Source organism: Montipora foliosa, chromosome 9 (assembly GCF_036669935.1).
Source record: "Montipora foliosa isolate CH-2021 chromosome 9, ASM3666993v2, whole genome shotgun sequence".
NCBI classification, from domain to species: domain Eukaryota; kingdom Metazoa; phylum Cnidaria; class Anthozoa; order Scleractinia; family Acroporidae; genus Montipora; species Montipora foliosa.
This window is the reverse complement of record NC_090877.1, coordinates 26250992-26273491: the sequence shown is the minus strand read 5'-3', so window position 1 is coordinate 26273491 and position 22500 is coordinate 26250992. Positions and strand designations below refer to the sequence as shown.

The window sequence follows — 22500 nt, the reverse complement described above, 5'->3', positions numbered from 1 at the left end:
AATAAAATAAGTATGAAAATACACAAAGCATGTTTAAAATTTTATTTTGATTAAATATGTTGGGAGAGTTATGTTTCCTGTGGAAACTAGCCATTTTTCTGCAATTTGAAGTTTCTACATGTACGTGCACGTACCTTTGTCTTGCCATTGGCCAGGTTACCAAGATCACCTTCTTCTCCCACATGACCTGAGATACTAACATTCTGACTTTCATAAGAAATTAAGTTACTGTCCAAATCAAAGAACTGGATCTAAGACAACAAAAAAGAAAAAAAACCTACTTGGAAATTGAACTAATAGTTTCATTTCTGCTGAAGTGATCAACCCAGAAGAACAAAAAGCTATTAAAAGACATGAAGTGCTGACCATCTACCTCTAATAAGAGCTTCCATCAAGAAAAGGTTATTAAGAGTTTATAATGTTCATCAGTGAATTTGTGAATAACAAAGTGTTTCTGTGCATCTCTACAGTACATATTTAACAATAGGTTGATTTAGCAACAGAACAGGAACCTGAGTTGACGACAGGGAGCTCGCGGAATAGTCTGGATTCTACTCTAAGCTGACCTAATATGGACACTTTTCTGCTCACAACGTCATCAACTGACATTGACATTCCTGTTCTGTTGCTAAATCAGCCCAATGTCACACAGATAACCCTTGTTATAATTGAGTGTGTGCTGTGAGCATGAGTGAAAATATAGGCAAGCTTGGGTTGGTGAGTTTATGTTTCTTAGCTGTCCTCCTTAGCATACTTCCTCTGCTTATACACGGTAAATGGCCCATGACCACAACTTTTTTTTTTCAAAAAAGGACCACTTCTGGATCATTGCTTTATCCTCTATAAAATTAATAGAATGAAACAAAAAACTCTCTCTTTAGGAAGTTACCATTTTTCTAAATTTTCTTCCTTCGCAACACCAAAGTCTGAGAGTTGTTGAAATGGATAGGGCTCATTATGACCCTAGTTCAGGATAAGCTCTAAAGATGAGGAACGATCTCACACCCATGTCTAATAAACAATCCATAAAAACTTTCACTTTATCAGTTTATATTTATGATTTTCAATTGAATGAAAATCGATACATTCAATGCGGCTACATCTCATTATGATGATAGATTAATTTAAATTTATGCATGCTCTCAATCTCCTTTTCTGGAATAAGTAGCTTCTATTCTGACTAATTCTAATCAAATACAATACATTAAATTTGGTTGGTTCCAGGTGAACTCGGAGTTGCAACCTACTTCAGTTAATCCCACATTGTCTGGGTTTCCCCAGTTGGAAAGAATCTCAAAATACACATCTGTGCCATCGTCATTGTCTGTTCTGTTCTCAAAGGTATCTAAGGAATCTACTATGCTGTAATCCTGAAAAGAAGAGAGTACATTGTTAAAACACATTCACTTTATAGGAACACACCATAAAGTTCTTGCCTACTGTAACCATTTATACCACTCCTCTTGTGTATAATAATTAATACTTAGTACTTAAAGTGCCCTTGTAACCAAAATATTTTTCTTTGGAATTCAAAGCTATGTTAACTAAACACTAAGCGACCAAAGTTTTAAGCCTTAATTTCAAAAAGACACCTGTTTGTATTAACTGAAATTTTCCTATTTAATGGTTCGCCATTACTTTAAGTTCTTGAGAGAGCTGGATTGAGGAGAAATGACATCAAAGCCTCACTAGTTTAAGAATGCAATACGTGTGTATGGAACCCTAAACAAGACCTTGGCGGCTTAAAATATTGGCGCTTTGCCTGGAACACCCTAAGCAAGACCAAAATCCAAAATTTACACCCCTAAGCAAGCATCCCCATCTGTTTCATAGCCTTTGGACAATCATCAAAGCTCAAAGCAAACACACTTTCAAAATGGGAAGAAAAACAGTGATTTTTTTTATCACAGGGGCACTTTAAACACTTCAGTACATCTCCGGAAACCACACAGTCACATGATTCAGTTGACTTTCTTAAGTTCCTAAAAAGATAAAACTGCTTGTCTGTGGTGTGACAAAGACACCTAAAGTGAGTGACATGCAAACACTATACCTCAGACTGGCCACCCTCTTTGAAATCAGAACTTTTGGATGGCATCATCATCTCTGTTGCCTTCAATGGTGATGACTGAGGCCAAGGTGAATCACTGGAACTCTTCAAAGGAGCCTTATATTCCAATTTTTCCAAAAGCCTTATCAGGTGCTGCTGTTGCCTTTAAGAGAAAACCATAGCACATTTTACATTACAAGAAACACTCAAAATATGAACTTCAATTATAATAATTCACAACGAAATTAATAGAATAAAAATGATTATGCATGGAATGTGAGCTAAAGTCTGGTTTGACACGTTAGAAGTAGTTGCATTATTACAGACTGACAATATACGTTACATCCAACAAAATCTTGCCTTGGAAAAAGGGGCTCCTTGGCTTTTGAAGGACTACACTCACCCGGACGATCGTACTTTACTCAATTATGATACAACACCTAGGTTCAAAGCATTTACACATTTACAAAAACAGAATCACATTTACAGGTTAGACGGTTAAGTACAGTCTGTTTGCATTGTCTTTGCTCACAAACCTGGCATCCATTTTTCGAACCTTTTCTGTAACAAGAGCAATTGTGTCATCAGTTTTGAATGAACTTGAAGATGTTACTGATGATGGCCTTTTTACCTCAGACAGAGGAGGGTTTGAACAGTATTGCTAAGTCAAATGAGAGATAACAATGAGTCAATACATAAACCTAACAAGCTAAAGTACAACTTCATTGTACAAACACAAGATCCAGTCCTTTATGGACTTGATCGTTATTGTTGCCAAATCAACACAACTGAGACAACAAAGATTGCATATAGCTGAAAGCTATCTCACGTGTCACATTTAAAGGATCTTACTCCTCGTTTTTATTATCATCATTTTTTTCGTTCTGCAACTTAAGTACTTGCAACTTTAGCTAGTGATGTACCTTTGTTCTTTCAGGAGCAGTCTTGGAACCAGAGGCCTTTGATTCTAAAACAATAACAACAACAACAACAACAACAATAAAATTATTATAATAACAATAATAATAATAATTGTAATAATAATAATAATAATAATAATGATAATAATAATAATAATAATATCCCCGTGACCCCTGAAATACCAGATTCACCTCCAACGGGTAGGAGAGTAAGACTGATCTGAATAATCAATAAAAATCTATTTCTTCTAGCTGTGGAGTATATAGTACTGAGATGGGGTGCAATGTAGGGTAGCTCGCCTTAAAAAATGACAATGAAATTGTGAAAACAGCTGAAAACAAAATACAAAATAAGGAAGAAAGGTTACAATGTTGTGATAGAGAAATGGAAAGAACAAATAAACGCTAGAGCAAAGAAAATAAAAAGGTACAAGGACAGATGTAACCAATTTCACCAAAATAGACTGTTCTTGAATAACCAAAAGAGGCTCTTCAAACAGCTTGAGGGAAAAGAAATAACTTAAGCAATTATTCCAGATGCTAATGAGAGTAAGAGACTTTGGGAAGGAAATTGGAGCATGAGTAAAGAGCACAACATAGAGGGGGAGTGGCAAATTAAAATTGAAAAACAACACAAGAAGATGAACAACAACAGGAGAATGTACTGTACTGGAAGCTAACAACCTTGAAGCATTTAACTCTGGTTCAGAGCTGGTGTTTTTTTAGTTTAAAAATTTCCTTATTTGGATGTAACGTAGCTTGTGCATTTTCCCACCTGTGCAGCTTCGATCTTATTTTTGTCCATATTTGGGCATAAAATTGGTGTCTTTAAATCCCTAGCTTTGTTCCAAGGAAAAGAGTTACAAGTTACACGCTTCAAGGTCAAGTGCTTCTGACTGTACTAATAATCCAGAATAAACAGGAAAAACAAGTAAATTATGCAGATGCCCGAACTAGCAGGCATCAGGATCTGATGAGGTCCAAGGAAAATATCAAGTCTGTCAGGCCAGTGCTCACCACATTACTACACTTAAATGAAGCAGCTGAGAGTGGCAGCATCCCAGAATGATTGACTGCAGGGAGGACGACATGCAATGACTGTAAAAGATCGAGCTAGGGAAATGAGGTTTAGAATTTCAGATCCAACACATGTCTCCCACTAATGTGGAAGGGCCAAATTTACTACCAGAGGACAGACCACAACACCAGTTGTCTCCCCCTTGATCTTCACAAACAGTCTGTGGGTTCTTTAACATCCCACAGTGTTTAACAGGAAAGGTTGTGAGACTGGGCCTTCACTTTAAGTGAAGACTTGCAAGTCTAACCATTTGTGGACGTAATTACAAAGGCAGCACTTTCCCCTCAGTTATATCAGCTAAGACCTTACAGTGTAAGTGTTGGTCTGCGTGACCAACTAAGGTTGATCCTGGTGCACAACCTGAACTTAGCCACCGGTGTGTGGTATAAATAAATAAAGGCGAAGGATAAAATGGTATCAAGGACAGCAAGATGAAAGAAAAGTTGAGTCAGGAGTATTTGAGTAGGGTTAGAAAAAGTGTGAAATTCAAATTGAATGGCGTAACTATGATCTCTGCTATTAACTCTAGGACTGTAAGAGTAAGTTATTGAGCAGGTGCTGTGAAATGGGTGAAGGATGATTTAAAGACCTTGGACAGAACAATCGAACATTGTTAATGATATACGAAGCACATGCAGATCATCAAACTTATTCAGGTGGCTCCAACAGGATTAGAACCAATCACTTCTGCAATGCCGATGCAATGCTCTACCAACCGACCTATGAGGCCACCAAGTTCTCTCTTTCGGCTATAACTAGACTCCTAGATACCATATAATATAATTGCTTTTCGTACCAAAGGCTCAATTTTGGCCTTCGCCTTGTTGAGAATATGATGCTTGACACATTTTCTGCAGCTAGATCCTCTCTTGCTCACCCTCTGGCGAGTTTTACAGCTCTAGGCCCTGCTCGCAGGGTGGGTTGTACAGTACTGAAAATAATAATTATTTTCAGTGCTACACAAGCTACATTTAACTTCAATACCTCCAGCACTTCCAGTTTTGTCTCCTAATCAGTTCCTCGCAAAGGCAAATAATGTGAACCTCCCTCCCATAACAGCTTCTTACCTACTGACTGATTCTCCTCAGCCATTGCTTTAAAGATTTCTTCAGCATTGTCATCCAACTTGTCTACTGCCTCACTTTTTCTTGTAGCAGATAAAGGTCTGCTTTTCTTTTCACAAACTTTTCAAGAAATAAAAATAATAATACAGTTCTGTAATGATAAACAAACATGAAGCAAGTTTTTATTTTAAAAGAACAACAACCCCTAACCCTAACCCTAAACCCTAAACAGTTCATGACAGATGACTTAATTCACAGGCATGCAGACTCTCTTGAGATCAAGACCGCGTAAGCCCGCCTGTCCCCCATCCCTCCCCCCTGTTGATATAAATATTGAAAAAGAAAAACCTTCACAATAGCTTCAGAATAGCCATGTTTCACGGCGGGAATTGTTCACCTCCACGAACAGTATTCTCCACTGAAAGCGACGATAAGATAGATATTCGCGTCTTATTCCAACAATGATTTTTCAGCAATCACCTTTGATTCCAAAACAACTGTCTCACCATTTTCTATTTTCCCTTTTTCCTGTTTAACCACACCCGATCTGGTCTTCAGAATAGCTTCATTTTCTTTCAACATTGCTAGGGAGAGGGGCGTCAATTCTACTGCTTCTATTCGTCTTTTTTTTAAACGTCAAGGACGTAGTTGAAATCGTGGGTTTTAGAGTGCAAAAGGGGAGGTGTCGCAACAACTTACATGTATGGCCAGGATTGAAAATGTTGTTAACCCATTCACACTAAAGCATCCCAATTGATGAGTAAAATCATCTGGCATTTATTAGACAGAGTAAAATCTTATTCTATAAGTCTCAATTTCAGGTGGGGAAGGGTTAAGAGAAATAATTTTTATTTCAAAGTGTTATCACAATGTCTGTGTTCGAATTAACTATAGTATAAAATTAAGGTAAATTAAATAATCATAATGACAATTGCAATCCATTGCCACAAGTAACAACAGAGGAACAAAAACAGTGTCAGCACAGCAACAGTCTGAAAAAACAATTATTTTGGACTATCACTGATTCAAAGACATGGCAGTCAGCCCCCTTTCAGATGTAATTACAGGTGTATTACTTAACAGTATATGGCCACAAGAACAAAGACGTCTTTAAACTTCATCATTAATAGATCCATGGCAAATATATGTGCATTGCCGTACCGGGAGGCAAGGTCGGTAGCAGAAAGCAGTGAAGGGCCAACTGCGTCCAAAAGCGGTCGCACGGGCCGAAATCCCGGGATCACTCGTTTGGTACGACGCTCCAGCGCCGGTGTCTGGAGGTACTGCGTTTTCGAGGGATCCACTGTAATTGGCTATGCTGTAGTGGTCTCCCCGCCTAATAATTTTTTCTTTTTTTCTTTTCTCCTTGTATTATTTTTTCTATTTTTACCTATATATTTATATTGTATTCCAGTTAGGCGAAGCTAAATAAATAAATAAATTACAATATGAGTTAGCCTTTAAAGTACCATACAGACATTAATTAATTAATAGACCTCACAGGGTAGTGCAGCTACAATTTTGTTAACAATACAGTACCTAGTAACAAATAATTAGCAAGTATTTAAGCTTTCCTACCAGAAGCTGGTTGCAGGTCTTTACCATGTGTTTCCTTTTTTAAACTGAGAAGAGTTCAAGAAAGAGCAATCAAAGAATGTTTAAACAATGCCTTGGCTCACCAAAGTACATTACACTCTCCAGCAGTTACAGAAAAAAGAGTTTAATAGTTATCCATCTACAAATGATTGATAACAAAATAATGCTACCATACGTACTTTATGGATCTCGGTTCTCCAAATCATCTGTTTCTCACTCAGACAAGTGCTTTGGCTCTTGAGAGATTTTTTTTGCATAGCAACAAATTTTTTTTTCATAATTATTATTTTCAAACAATGAGACACTGAATCTACTCCCAGATCTTACATCTTTGCTGTAAGGAACAAGTGGAATTGAAAGTTTTGTTGGCTTCCAGTACACCACTGATTAATTAAAGACTACTATAAGTATGCACCTGTTGTGTTGTGTGCCATCCTTGGTTATACCACATTTGGATGAAATGAGATCTTCAGAGTCATAATCATCAACATTTGTCTTACGCCTAAAGAGGTGGATGTAAGATGAAACTCATTAACAATGATGATGAAGATGATGAGGAGGAGGACGATGACGACGAAAGAAAAAGAATATAGAGGCATTGAGGGGATAATTAAAATTAATGATAATCATTATATAATATTACCTAACAACATTACTCATTTCAAAGAAATAAGTACATATGAGGGTCTTATTTCCATAACAAAAAGAAATTTAAAAAAAATGCCAATTGAAGGCACCAACCCTTGATTTCAGTTTCCAAAATATACTACAGTATACCCAGTGCAGTGTACTGTGCAATATTATGAAAGAATTGTGAGTATCTCAGTTGGTCAAATCACTTCACACAATCCATTCATGTCATAATTAATAATTCTATTTTTCTACAGTAAACCAACCGAGTTGCTGAAAGCATCCTTTCTTTGCGTTTAACTGAAAAGAAAAAAAACATAAGATAAAAGATAAGCTGATCAAGTTTATACCTTCAAGGAATGATCAACATTCCGTATGCATGTAAAGGAAAAACAAGGCATATTAATTAAAACTGTACTGTCTTACAGCAGTTGTGAGAAACAAAAGTCATGTTGAGGAGCACTGAATCTCACATACTACATTTGGGCTTTCTAATCTCTCCTCAAAATGTACTTTGCACAGTTAAAGTGTTGGTAATCAACTAGATGTCATTGAGCCCAAACTTATCAGAGATGATGAGGGACACTTGATCCAATTTGTTGTTTTGTCTCAGGAATAGAACTACCATGCTTCTCACAAGAAAAGTTGTAGCAATAACAAACTAAACATGTAAATGTACAGTGTAACAGCTAAACTCACTGTAATTTGGAAATTGTAAATCATTCATACAACCCATAGGCCATAATAATTATTCATAAACCACCAGAAAAAGAATCTGATTATACTTATAGCTTTGCCAATCATCCCTACGAGCCTCATTAATTTTAGAAATATGTTTAAAAAGGTGCATTTTGCTTGAAAATAAAGCTTGTTGGTCTCATTAGCACATACTAGACAAAAGAAAAGGGGTCTCTTAAAAGAACAACTCAAAGTAGACAGGTAAAACACAAGTCATGTCAATTGAATGTATGTGATAACAAGATTTTTGTAAATATGGATGGACTTGAACATTACACCAAATAATTTTTCGTAATTTTTTGTCAATTTTCTCCCCCCCCCCCCCCCCTCAAATTGGTTACTAATTATACCCAAAATATATAATTTAGGAGAATGATGCTCCCAGTATGATTAATACATGTAGACACCACTGAGACCTGATTACGCACAAATAGTGACATGTACATGTAACACATACCTCCTGATGACGAAAAGCTGAGAACAATCAAATCCTCGCCAGAGTTCTTCAGAACATTTTCATTTTTTGCCTTTCTTTCATTAGCTTTCTTTTCTTTAACATCTACATGTACAGGTGCAGATAAATCCTTCCCTGACTCAGTTTGGTCCCTTTTCTTTTTTATAGGAAGATCTCCTACATTCAAGTCATTTTGAATTTCGATACTCCTGGAATTTCTTCCTGATCCATCAATGTCTTGACTGGGGCTTGCAACTTGTCCTCCTCTGTCGTTCAACGTACTTGTCAATTGAGGAAGCCTTGCAAGTGTAGTTTTGTCAAGAAGATTCAAACTGTCATTAGCTCCTTCAAGTTCTTCATCAATTTCATCGTCATCATCCTCATCTTCACCATCACCATACTTTGGTTCAGTCTTTTCTTCCTGTAGTCTCTATAAAAGCATTAGAATTTGCATTACACATGCATTACCACGAAATTTCAATCAGTAAAACTGAGGTAGCCTAATTACTGCAGAGCTCAACAATAGAGCATAACTGTTAATAGATAAGTAATGAATTGAACTATAGTACCACTCATGAACTGCGTCACATGCTATAGGACTCAATGTTGTGTGCTACAGGAATCGCGTTGCATGATGTTAACAAATCTGCAAGTACAGTGTACAATTGCTTGACACTTGTGATCTTAATTGACCTTTTGTTGAGTAACTAAACAGTTACTATAAGGAAAGCAGTGCTTTCAAAACAAGCCGATGACCGCCGGAGTTCCGCCAGCTACTTGATTGTATGTCGCTGGCTACTCTGGTCATAACAATCAGCTCGTGACAAACAATCTTGGCGTTGCTTCTTATCCATTAACCTTTAAGACGGCAGAGTAACTTCACACTCAATTTTGCAGCAATAACTGATTTCATTGATAGTTAAGGGACATCATGGAGTCGTGCTATTCAAATGAAAGTCTTTGAAAACGCAAATTTTGCTGTCTGCACGTAAGTAAGTCATAACAAAAGATTTAGATGACGCTGACACTGGCATTTCCGAGCTTCTAAATTTCAAAGTTTTCTGCAGACCCCTCTAGCTTCAGGGGCCTTGTAGGCCCTCGATTGTCACAGCCACGTACTTTTCCAGAGTTGGCCGCCTACTTCTAAACATTTTGAAACTACTGGGAAAGTGTTTGTAAAAGGCCCATTCTTGAGGCAAACATGCCTACAATAAAATTATTTTAAGCATATGACAAAGTAACACATACTAATTTCAGAACAAATGTGGAAAATCAGACCAATCGACGACCATTATGTTAAACTATCATGATAAAGAAACATAATTATTACATGCTTCGATTCTAAGTCAATTATTTGTTGTTTCACTATTAATTAGCCCACTGGTGCAAACAATGACACTTTGGCTTACATGCATGGCGGGGATTGTTTTCATTGCAAGTTTGCCACCCAAATTTCTAGTTTCAAATAAAGTTCTCAAAAACTATTCCTTTTGTCTCCCAAAAAGCTATTTTTATCTTTTCCAATGTCAAATAGTGTTCTTATCAGATCAAACATTATCAATTCATTCTAATAAAACAGCTAAAAACTCCAAGTTTACGTAACAAAAGCTTTAGAAAGACTGTCTCAGTTGAAAAATCATTTGCTTGAAGTGCTTAAAACTACACATACAAAATGAAATGTTGATGGAACCCACTGGGAACTCGGAAAAATCCAAGCCCCAGATAGGATTCAAACCCACAACCCTCCATGATCTAGTCAGATGCTCTAAGCACTGACAGAGCTAAATTGTACTGGAGCAAGCGTGAAATGTGGGTTTGAATCCCATCTGGGGCTCAGATTTTCCCGACTTCCCAGTGGGTTCTATCCAATTTCATATTTTGTACATCATTCTCACATTCGCTCACTTGGATGCTTAAAATTAACCTTCTAAATACTAGTTACTGTACAGTAGTGTAAAAATTGACTGTTGATTGGGGTTTTAGATGTTGTGTCTGTTTGATGGGAACCTCCCGCTTCCCATACCTTTATCTCCCGGCTCCTGCCCTTTTCAGTCCCATCCCCTATAAATTAGGAGACTCAGAGCACATCTTGGTCAAAGTACGTATTATTCTTAGGTGTTTCATTTGTCCCTTTGCTCGTCTTGCAGCAGTTATGCATCAGTTACATGACAGCTGCTTGACATTTCATGATCTAAGACATAACCACCAGAAAAGGGAAAAGGACTAACAAGTTCACAGGAAGTAAGCCTGTTTTTCAGCCCAAGCACTGATTTTTGTTTGCTTTATTGCTCAGAAGACGCTATTAAATGCAAAATTAGTCAAATATTATTTTGGGTTCTTATTTTTGTGGGTAGTGCATTGTATTAGTGCAATACCCATAATTTATTACCATCGGGCTTTCTGAGTGAGTGAATGTAGGCCTGCAGCACGTGCATGAATTACAAAACTAATGTAGGATATTCTTCAATTTCAACATTTGATGCACATTGTACAGTTATTCTGTTTGTGGCCCACTTCTTGCCTTTTTGTTTACTTTGCAAGAGCAATTCTTGCCTAGAGCGCTTGTGGGCTTTGTGAGTCAACACCCGCTTTAATAGCCTAACTGCACTGTTTGGGGATTCCATCGCCATTCCTCCCAATACAGGAGTAAAAGAAGATTTGAAAAAAACCTTTAAGAACCAAATACAAAAAACCAAAACGAAAAAGAATTAAGTTAAAAAAAAAAAAAGAATAGATGTCTTCATCAAAGAAATTTTGCTGTGGTCTCTCCTGCGAGAGCATAGGTTAATAGAGGGGGTTCCACCATGGCACTCACCGGTGATGCCAAAACCAGCCTACCAGAACACCACGAGTGAGGCATTCTGGGATATTCCCATCTATGCACAGCAAAACGAAGTTAGAGCAAATCGGATCGATGTGTAACTTGTCAGCCACGAGAGGAAAGAAGTCTGCAAGATTGAAATAAGCTGCCCATGGATTGAGAGTAGAGACAAGAAAGATGAGGAAAAGACACTCAAGTAAGGGCCCATGATGTGGGAGTTGAAGCAGAGATACAATGGTTTATACAGGGTTGAACAGTACAATGTAATAATTTAGGTACTGGGTGGTTACTCTAAACACCAAGAGAAGTCAGTGAGGAAGCTACTAGGAGGAAGGGCACGGGACGTACTTGAGAAGATATGCAGAATGGCCTAGATGCAGAAATATTATTTTCCTCCTTGATATTTCTAGTTTCACTCCAGCTTCATGTAATTTTTCTCTCGTTGCTGAATCACATATCTCCTCTTCGTAAAGTATACCAAATTCCACATTTCCTGTCTTTGGAAACTCACAGGAGATAGATGTTTATAACTCTTCAAATATCTCTGCTCTCTCGGAAAACCTGAGAACTTGAAGATCACGAGAACAAAACATGCTTGTATGCCGCCAAAAACGTGGTCAGTTTCACAACATAACCGCCAACATTTCATTGAAAATTAAAACTGTGTGCAAAATTCATCACGCTTTAAGTGTGGATGGCAGTAACTCCACCTGAACTTTAGTGGATACTATATATAGCATCAATCTAATCGGCTAAAATATTACAAAAATTAATGCTAACGCAAAAACAACAGCAACATTGGACAACAAAATAAATCGTAACAAAAAAAAAATTGTTAAAGGGGTAATCAGGCCTAACAGGCTTTATGAGTCCACACATGCTTCACAACCAAGACCAAGCTGAGAGTCTTTGGGTCAAATGTGAAAGCTGTGCTCTTGTATGGTTCTGAAATGTGGAGGCTGACTAAGGGATTGGAGAAGAAGTTGCAGGTGTTCATCAATAAGAGCCTGAGGAACATCTTGTGGATTTGGTGGTTTAGAAAAATCAGCAACAAGGAGATCTGGAGACAAACAGGGCAGCGACCGATAGAGCAACAGATTAGACAAAGAGCTTAGGGACGGGTCGGCCACACATTGAGGAGACCAGATGGACATGTAGTCAAGAGGGCACTGGAGTGGAACCCACAGGGGAAGACGAAGAGAGGGCGACCCCGGCACACCTGGCGACGTACGAGAATGGCAGAGTTGGAGAGGAAACATCTCACATGAAATGAGGCAAAGGGCACTGCACAAAATATGTTCCACTAGGAACGAAGAGGAATAAGTAAGTAAGTACATGGTTACTATCAAAACTGCCATTGGAAATTTGAATCCGAAGCCGTTCGATTGCAAACACGTGATCTTAAACAAATTGTCACGTGATCCGAAAAATGTCACATGATCCAAAAAAAAGTGTTTCTTGTTGAATGCCATGACCGCCATAATGCATTTTATACAAACCATGTGACAACTTTTTTATGTCATGTGACGACTTCTTTTGCGGAGCTCCCATTTAAAAATTCTAACGGCAGATTTACCACTCTAGTGATTTTGATAGTAGTAACGGCACTAAATTGCCATTCTTCAAAAACGTCAAAAGAAGATTTTAAAAAAGCCTTCAACAATCAAATCAAAACAGAAAATCAATTTTTAAAAAAAGATGAGATACCTTTGTCACAAACATTTCCCAATGGTCTCCCACAAACCCATACATGTACCAACCCTGTCCGATGGGGCTTACTCAAGAGAAAACGGAATGTAATCGGAATGCAAACAACAGCAATATTGGATAATAAACAGTAAAATAAAATTAATTTTGCAAAAATAATTACCAGACAATACCAACCTACAACTGCACTACCCACATGTACGCAATGTGTGCCTATTTTTTAAAAATATTTTAACGAATTACTTAATGACAACAAGTAGTCATTTGCATTTCTCTCCTACTTCCTGCTCATTTCTCTCCGGCCTTCCATACCCTTCCCACCCCCTATTTTCCCGGGCTCCCACCTCCTGCCTCCTCCTCCCACCCCAATTGTTTGAAAACCCTGTTGAAGGTTGTTATGTGATGACTGAAGTTGATTCAAGTTTGAGATAGAAACAATTTGAGAAAGCAACTCGAAATATTTTTCTGTTATTCTTTGATCTGTGGGGTGTGTAGCTCTGCATGCATACTGTAGCTTTCCGAACAATGTTAGAGACCCACATTAACTGAATTTTCGACTTAAAGTGACTCAAAAAGGTCAATTCAAATGCTTGAATGCTTATTACCATGCAGTCAGCTTGGAATAAGGCATGCACAAGTTTCATTTCTCATAACTAGGAAAACATAGACAGTAATACCTACATTTTGAGCTGCTTGGATGCTTTCCCTTATGGACTCATCAGCTTCTAACGATTTACGAAGTGTCTAACACAACAAAAACAATAAGAATTTTAATTTTGCCACCATGGATCGGTTTTGGATTACCCCTAATGATATGATAGACAGGAGTGTTAAAACATTGAATCTAGCTGCGTTTATAGTTCTCCAACCAGAGTGCTTGTGTGTATTCCATAGTAATTGAATGGTTCATTCAATTTAACTACCAATTGAAATTTGAAATTCCATTGATTACAAGAATCATAGAGCGATTTAGCTTCAAGTTAAGCTGCTCTATTGGTCACTAGTGAAAGAAAATAATTCAGAACTGCCATGTGAGAAAGTCCAAACAAAGCATAACTTTTCTACAGTTGAGCTGAGTAATTTGCTTTAAAGTTTTTATCTGTTATTTAAAATGACTGACAATAGACAGCTCACAGTCTAATGTTGTTATGCTGATGTAAGTACATGATTGTACTGAACACAGAACTACTGACAAAGTACTGTACTTGTAAATGTACATGTAGTTTTCAGTTGATAGCTCTATACTCTTACTAATAGAATTACCTCAACATCATTAAAGCTGAGAGAAAGCTCATCCATTTCTTTATTGTCGTCATCATCATCATCATCATCATCTGGGTCTTCCTCTTGATCATTAAGATCATCCTAAAAACACAAGAATGATTCAACAGCTGCTGGTGCCAATATAATCACGATTCTCTGTGCTAAACAACGCTGGCCAGTGCCAGACCAGACACAGATTCAATGTCTATTTTAAAACAAGTACATGGACTCCAAGATTCATTGTATTCATTTATAAAAAAAATGCATTGTAAATTTAAAATTGATAATAATAACTCAATAATTTTTCAATTGCAATACTGAGTTCCTGTCAGGATTGCATCATTGTAGTTACATACAATCACCTGATCTGAAGCACTATAGCTTCCATCAATAGCAAAAGATTCAAAATCTTCACTGTACTTTCCAGTAAGTTTGCCTGCAAATACAACAATAATTTATTACTGACAACCATTTTTTTAAATATGTATGATCTGAAAGTGGCAGGAGATACATGTATTTGTCACATCAAATCTATTTTAAAAACTGATCAGTTTTTCAACAATGATAAGTGTGTATAGCTGACCAATAAGGAAAACAACCTCAAACAGGCAACAGGCTGTCTCACAGTACCATACTTCGTAGCCAGGTCAATACATGACAGCAAGGCCAGAGGTGATACAGAAATCAGTGCTTTCATCTCCAAATGGCACTGCATTTTCATAAAAACAAGGTCACCGCAAATCTCTGACAGGTCTGGCATTTATTCAGGCCAGGTTAATGAGCAAACAAAATTCAATAGCAAGTCAGAATGAGAGGCAATGGAGCCAGGTAAATTAAAAATTAATTAATTAATCATTACATATGTTTCCAGATGTTGCTGAAATTTTCAACAACTTCTGAAAACACTAATCTTTACAAGAAAACAGTGGCAATTATTATTACTAATGTTCATCCCAGAACAGTAAACTTTTATTAAAATATTTAATATTATGAGAACTTGTGATTTCATAATTTAGTGAACTTAAAAGTTATTGGCCCACAACATTATTCAGTAGTAGTGATTTTTTATTAAGCTATCTTTAACTTTTCCATCACACTTAATGGACTGAGTGGCCTAAGATGTTGATGTTGAGTAAGAACTTCTCCTCTGCAAACCTGTGGCAAGCTACTTTGAAGTACTTTACTTCTGAATCAGACCTGTGGGTTAAATTTATTTAGCATTTTATTACATGTACCAAGAAAATTTAACTTTACCTGGTGCTTTTAGTTTCAATTTCTTTCCTTCATCGGTTCTTATTTGTATTGAATCCTATACACAAAGAAAAGTGAAATAAATGAACAAAACAAAAAACAAAGATAAATCAGACAATATTATTGAACTTAGGTCTTCATGAACATTATAATAAAATTAAAATAATATTATTAATGTGGAGTTAATTATTTGTGTCACTGCATGGCTAACTATTAACTAAAAGTCTTCATCAGTTCTGATCACAGTTGATGTTGTAAGAGGGAGTTTAGAGCCAAGACCAAAGTACCGTATTTACCCGTGTATAAGTCGACCTTTTATGGCCTCAAAAGAAGCTCCAAAAATCACCCTCGACTTATACACGGGTCAAAGACTTTGAGCCAAGTTCCAGCTAAGTAATATATTAAAAATTAACGTAATAATGTTGTCTTGGGCATAACGAATGCAGTGGACAAAAGCCGACAAAAGACTTCAAAATGAATGTAAGCAATTCCAGTTGAAATGAAAAAGGATTTGTCCAACTCTAAATGTTGAAGATACCCACAAGCACAAATATGAAATAGACACTCAAAATTTTCGTTTTCCAAAGGCGGAAAGCTCTAAAAGGCATTTCTGTTACTCGATCGTTCAACTGCTTAATAACCTGGCGCAATACCTCGTGTTTGCGTGCAAGCATCGTGACTTGTGTTGCGTGAAAATACTGGTTGGTAATGAATGTTTTTTATTCTTTATACACACCTGGCGGACTTAAATGCTTTTGCAAACTTCTTATTGTTTAGTTTATGAGTTTTGTTTTGTTTGTCATTTGAGAAATTATAAGTCAAGGACCAATTAAACCTTGAACATTTTCGCATCGTTCGCAAGTTATTTTCAAAGATTGACTCCTGCTTCCTGTGTGATGTTGTGCTTATCCTCTAAAGCCCTTTATCCTTGAACAACGAAACAGGTTAGTTTGAAGTTTACATGTTCGATTTTCTGAGAACTTTTTCAAAACTCAAGGACAAAATGCCCGCATATACAACAGATGCTGAACCACAAAACTATTAAGCACTTGAGGCCCTGATTTCTTTGTGTATACTCATTTCCAGAAATCGAAAAATACAACATTAGTGTCCCATGAACATTTAACAACGAAATTAAGAAATTGCTTTTTTTGCCATCAAAAATGGGGGGTCGACTTATACACGGGATCGACTTATACACGGGTAAATACGGTAATACTTTAGCCAATCAAAAAGGACAGAGACAATACAGTAAACCAATCACAACTCGAAGTAATTAAATGTAGCTGACACAAAGCACGGGAAAATGTGCATGTGCGAGCTACGATTGGTTTTGGTTTCACTTCTGATTGGTTGAAAAAGTGGCGCCAGAAATGAAGTAATGCAAAACCAATTAGAAAGCGACTCGCCAATTACTTTCAACACTCAATTGAAAACGGCTCTATGAGTAAAACCTAACATTAAACAAGCTTTATTTTGCATGACACGTGAGGATGAGAAATTTTGTGTTTTTTCTCAATAATTATGAAATCCACTTTTTCCACCGTTTTTGCTCATGACCTATTTTGGTACTTGGGATTAAGTTGACCAGTAAAACTACTCCAACTGGCAGCTGGAGGATATCAAAGACACCCTTTAATAAGGTTAAAAGCTTACTGACCAAAACTGTAACGTAAAATGTAGTTCAAGTGATGCCTCTTTGAGGATAATTACTATTTTGTATGTCATTAGAGTACAACTGTTTTTATTCACTGACAGAAAGTCATTGCAACTGCACTTCAAAATATATCTCTGACATGCTATGCTTCACATATGGATGCTTTATGATGTTAATTTTACATGCCCCTTCCTTCAACATTTGTACATTGCAAAAAGTCGAAAGTCACGTAACTTTCCCGTCCCATGGATAGTTTTGTGGGAGGCATAGGTCTAGCCTTGATGAGTTCCCAACCTAGATCGGTTGTGGGACAAACCACTTCTGGCTTTGTTATAACATGGTACAATTGCAATTGGGGAATAGAATTATCTTAGTTTTAGCAGGTTAGGGGCAATATATTAAAGCCTAAAGTAAGAAATTAATCAAATCACACATACATAATTCCAGCCTTTACGTGTTATGAGATCCTGGTCAGGAGCAGTCTTGACGCGGATATCTCTGATGGAGACAAGCATGATATACACAGTTCAATTAACACTAATTTGTATTATAATACATCAGCCTCACTATGAAAAATCTGATTGGTCGAGAACATTCAATCAATTCACAATAGCTTGTGAACTTGACATGATACATTTATCATGTCAAGTTCAACGTCTGCCTGGTTACTAAGTCCCTTGGAGTGTTCTCCTCAGAAACAAAATGGCTGAACGCTTTGCTTCTGTTTCTGAGGATGAATTATGTGAAAAATGTATAATAAAACAATTATTGTATTCGGTTTTCGCATGATATCATGAATTATCAAAACCGAGGTCTGTGTTATAACACAGACCTCGGTTTTGATAATATATTATTCATGATATCATGCTCAACCTCATCCAATAATTGTTTAATAGCACCAGTCTTGTAAATGTTCCCATCTGTTCAGCAGAACTTTAAGTCCTGTTGGACAGGGTTGATTCCTGGATGGATTCACATGACTGTCAGGAAATCCATGCCATATGCCTATGTATTGGGGCGTTAGGGCCGCTGGTGGTCATCAACTACAATGCCTACCACTAAAAATATACGTACAACCAAACTACTTTAAGTCTGAGAACATCACCTCCTTTCACCAGGACATGCGGAGTATGGTCTGCTTCAATGGGGCCACCTCCAATCCCTTCCCAGTCAGCAGTGGAGTAAAGCAGGGCTGTGTCCTGCTCCAGTATGCCTTTGTAGACTGTACAGAAGGTGTCTCTACACCCGGACAAGGTCAGACGGCAAACTCTTCAACATCGCCAGACTCCGCGCCACAGCTTACGTGGTGCTCATACCGGAGCTGCTGTTTGCACACGACGCTGCTTTAACATCCCACAGCGAGGAGGGCCTCCAACATCTGGTAGACAAGCTGTCCCATGCCTGCAAGGAGTTTGGGCTAACGATCAGCCTCAGGAAGACCATCATCCTGGCGTAAGGTCCTGAGACCCCCCCAGTCATCACCATCAACAACATGGAGCTGGAGGTTGTGGACACTACTTGGGCTCCACTGCACCTGCTGCACATCAGATGGCAGGACAGAGTCACCAACGCTGAGGTCCTGGAGCGTGCTGGATCACTGAGCAGGCCATCACTGCTCATTCAGGGACGCCTTTGATAGCTCAGCGATGCACATCCCATGGAGCCTGACCGCCTGCCAAGAGAGGGAGGGCGTCCGTCGTGTGGGTCAACCGCTGCTGCACTACAAGGATGTCATCAAGCGAGACTTGCGATCTGCACTAACCAAGACCAGTGCATGGGAGGACATCGCCAAACACCGAGATACATAGCGGCAAAGTGTCAAAGCGGGGGTTGCAAAGGTGGAAGCGAACGCTAGAGTCCAGGCTACATGCGAGAGAGCGGCAAGAAAAGAATGCGCAGCCTCTGCACGCAATTCCACAAGGCAAGTCTGAGCCGCCTGCAACAGAGACTGCCACTCCAGGATCAGGCCACACAGTCATACAAGATCCTGCCCAAATCCCCAGCGCTAACCATCGCCTCTTCGAGACAAGGATGCCACTATATTTCCAAATCTCTTGTCTAATAAAAAGTAACTTCTGTATGTAAATGGATTTGTTGTAAAAAAAAATGGAAATTTAAGGTCATCACACAAGCTCACACACCCAAGGCTAGGATTCCGCTCGCAGTGAGTGGGCCGGATGTGAAAATTCCACCTGCTCCCAGAAGCTTGACACAACTTAAATGGAAAAATAATGCCCAGTGTTCGCCCGTGAAGTAACCCGTTACCAAAAGAAACTAAAGTAGAAATAAGGTGATGTGTAAAGCATTTTCCTAAATCATTAGAATCAAGTGATTTTCATTTGAACATTACAAGATCCACGTTTTATTTCAAATTTGTATCCATTTTCCACTGAAAAGTGGCCATCCACTGGATGGCTGGACAGACCCGGGGCTAAAAGCCTGAGCCTTCTGCTTCCCTCAATGCCAGAGTCGTGGATGAATACTTGTCTCACAAGGTTTCACTTGGCAGAGTGGCCAGCCCCTTTCCTTCTCCCCCTCTCCCTCATCATCAGAGAGGGCAGCCCAGCAAGTGGTGGTGACTTTCCCTAGGAGTGCTATGGTATTGATCCCCAGGACTTTACATTGCAGTACATTACAGTCAATCACATTTTGAGCAATTAGACGCTGCTGAATTGGCCCCAGGGCTTTGATGGCCAAATTACCCGCATGCTGTAATATCAGTGTCCATCCTTGTGAACATTCCCTGCTTGGCATCAAATGGCGGGATCAATTTTATGTTGACCTCACTCTTTCCTTTGGCCTTGGTTCTGCCCACTTTATTTTCAATTCAACAACCAATTTTGTGCACTGTCCTCACCCAGTGGCTGCGGTAGATACTGTCTCCTATGTACTGGCATCACAGGCCAGTATACCAGTCACAGCTTTTACTGGCAAATTTTGCTTTCCATGCCCTCCCTTCCTTTTTGGTAAGTATCTGGTTTGTAAGTATTCTACAGATTAATTCAGTGTGACAGCACCTTTTTGGTGGTTGCTGCTCGTAGGGTTGCCATGGATGCCTCCTTCCTCCTCAACAGATACCTTCCCCGTTCCACCAACCTGTAAGGCACCAGCTCCCAAGCTCATCTATACTGTTGATGTCAGTCTTAGCTATTATTAATCTCCATGTTTATACCATTTAAAACAGTTGGCTATTGTGTCATATTGATGTAATGAGCTACTTCAGTCAGCTAGGGACATTATTCTCTCCAACATAATTACTGACCATTATGGCTAAAAAACTAAAAAGAATTTGCATGCAACAGTGTAAAAAACCATTTCGCTATGAAACTAGAATGGGATTTACCTGGCCTCTGCTTCTCTCTCCAAGTTTTGAAGTTCATGCTGCAATAGTCTTTTTCGTTCATGGTATGCATCTGCATGAATTACAGTGTATTAACAAACTTTAAGATAAAAATCATTGCAAACTGCAAATAATTACAATAGGCCATTTCCGAGTTTATGTCTTCCTCCTCTTCAAAGCAAGTCTAAGTGCGAAGTTTTTGTGATGGTAATTAGTTCTACTTTGCATATGAATGAAAACTAATTTTCATAAGAAAAACTTCGCACTTAGACTCGCTTTGAAGAAGAGGTGAACATGAACTCGGAAATGGCCTATTATACTATGCATATTATAATTATAAATATTAATTTATAATCAATATTACAATTTATTATTATACTGTAATAACTGTGGCTTGACTTTTGGTAAGTTACATTAAATTCATCCATTTTTATTTAATTCATTATTATTATTATTATTTTATTTATTTTATTTTAGTTTACTTTTTTAACAGAAACATCTTCCTTTAGTGAAAAAATAGCACATGTACTGACAAACAGAAACAATATTGATTTGTCCTACATGTCGATGACAATAAACATCATTATTAATTTATATTTGCTAAACCACAATGACCTATGATCATTAATATTCAGCCAATCAATAGATCTTACCTCCTGCAGTTTTTGAGTGCCGTGATGTGCTGCGTGATTTTGCATGCAAATATCCCTGTCCCAACTCCACATTAGCACCATTAACATAAATAGAAAATCCTTGCTCTTTTTTTTCTAGTTCAATTTGCTGTTCATCCTTCGTTTTAAGCTTCTTTAACAACCTAAAAATAGGAAAATTCAATTAGGATAAATGCTAGTTGCAGGCAACATTTCATTTCATTTTTTACAGGTCACGGGTCACAGGCCACTGGTAACAGGTCATTGTTTTACTAATATATAGAAAGTATCTTAAACATGCATAAAGGCTAACCTTAGGCCTAAATTAGGCCTAAACAAAAGTCTTAAGATTAAGGCCTAAGGTTAGCTTAGGATACTCTCTGTATTGGTATCAACATCATCTCAGTTCTGGTCACAAGTCATAAAATTAATTTGCAATGATATCAAGGCATTCTTGTGTCTCATGACACCTTCCCTCATAAAGGACTGAAATGAAACCATATAATGCAACTTTAATAATAGCTTTGATAAACTAACAGTAATGTGGGAAAACAAATGAGTCAATAACTTTAGAATCACGTCTTTATTACGATAAAGAATTCTTGCCTGTTCAATTTACATGTACTTGCCTGTTTCTCTGTTGCAACAGCATAAGATATTCCTCATACTCAGGACGAACTTCGTCTTTTGCAGAGGATCCCTAAATATATAATGACAATTTACAGTAAGCACAAACTGGTCATCAACTTAATCCATTGACTCCTGGGGGTTCCCCATTGACGAGTAAAATCGTCTGGCATTAGACAGAGTAAAATACTAAGTCTGGCCGGTTTGGCAGTATCATAGGGTTAATCTTAACTGAGGAGTGGATCAACACTTTGTTGGTCTACAAAACAGTACTGTATTAAAATTCATATGAAATGATATTGATTAGGAAAACCTTGTAATATATGGAGACCGAACATGGACAACTTTTGATATTGAAACTGGTAAAAAATAAGAACTTATGGTTACAAATGAAAATTAAATAGGATCTAACAACAATGAATGAACAATACTCTGATTACAAAGTTACCCAAGTAACAAATTCACAACAACTTATAAAAACAAGGATAACTGTGAAAATGAAAAACATTACGTGTAAAAATATTGCTAATGAGTTATACAAATTAAAAAGTTAAAAAATTAGAAAGTGATAAAAACTACAGTTCTCTTCTCAAGAAACCACCACCTGGTCAAAAAAGCCCTTCAAATTCATGCATGTTAATTGTACGTGTATAG

General features: G+C 37.7%; 1 protein-coding gene across 1 annotated transcript in view; it reads right to left on the bottom strand.

Moving 5' to 3' along the window:
- LOC137969963 (katanin-interacting protein-like) overlaps window positions 1-22500 on the bottom strand; it is a 62153-nt gene that overhangs the window by 37904 nt on the left and 1749 nt on the right. The window contains exons 4-21 of the mRNA XM_068816387.1: window positions 21849-21919; window positions 21223-21383; window positions 20573-20642; window positions 17667-17727; window positions 15576-15630; window positions 14684-14757; window positions 14322-14423; window positions 13740-13802; window positions 8534-8960; window positions 7605-7638; window positions 7124-7210; window positions 6691-6734; window positions 5116-5232; window positions 2974-3017; window positions 2587-2711; window positions 2054-2213; window positions 1248-1370; window positions 135-251 (exon numbers count right to left, since the gene is read on the bottom strand). Of these exons, the coding sequence (XP_068672488.1) occupies window positions 135-251; window positions 1248-1370; window positions 2054-2213; window positions 2587-2711; window positions 2974-3017; window positions 5116-5232; window positions 6691-6734; window positions 7124-7210; window positions 7605-7638; window positions 8534-8960; window positions 13740-13802; window positions 14322-14423; window positions 14684-14757; window positions 15576-15630; window positions 17667-17727; window positions 20573-20642; window positions 21223-21383; window positions 21849-21919 (1935 nt within the window). The remainder of the gene's footprint in view (window positions 1-134; window positions 252-1247; window positions 1371-2053; window positions 2214-2586; window positions 2712-2973; window positions 3018-5115; window positions 5233-6690; window positions 6735-7123; window positions 7211-7604; window positions 7639-8533; window positions 8961-13739; window positions 13803-14321; window positions 14424-14683; window positions 14758-15575; window positions 15631-17666; window positions 17728-20572; window positions 20643-21222; window positions 21384-21848; window positions 21920-22500) is intronic.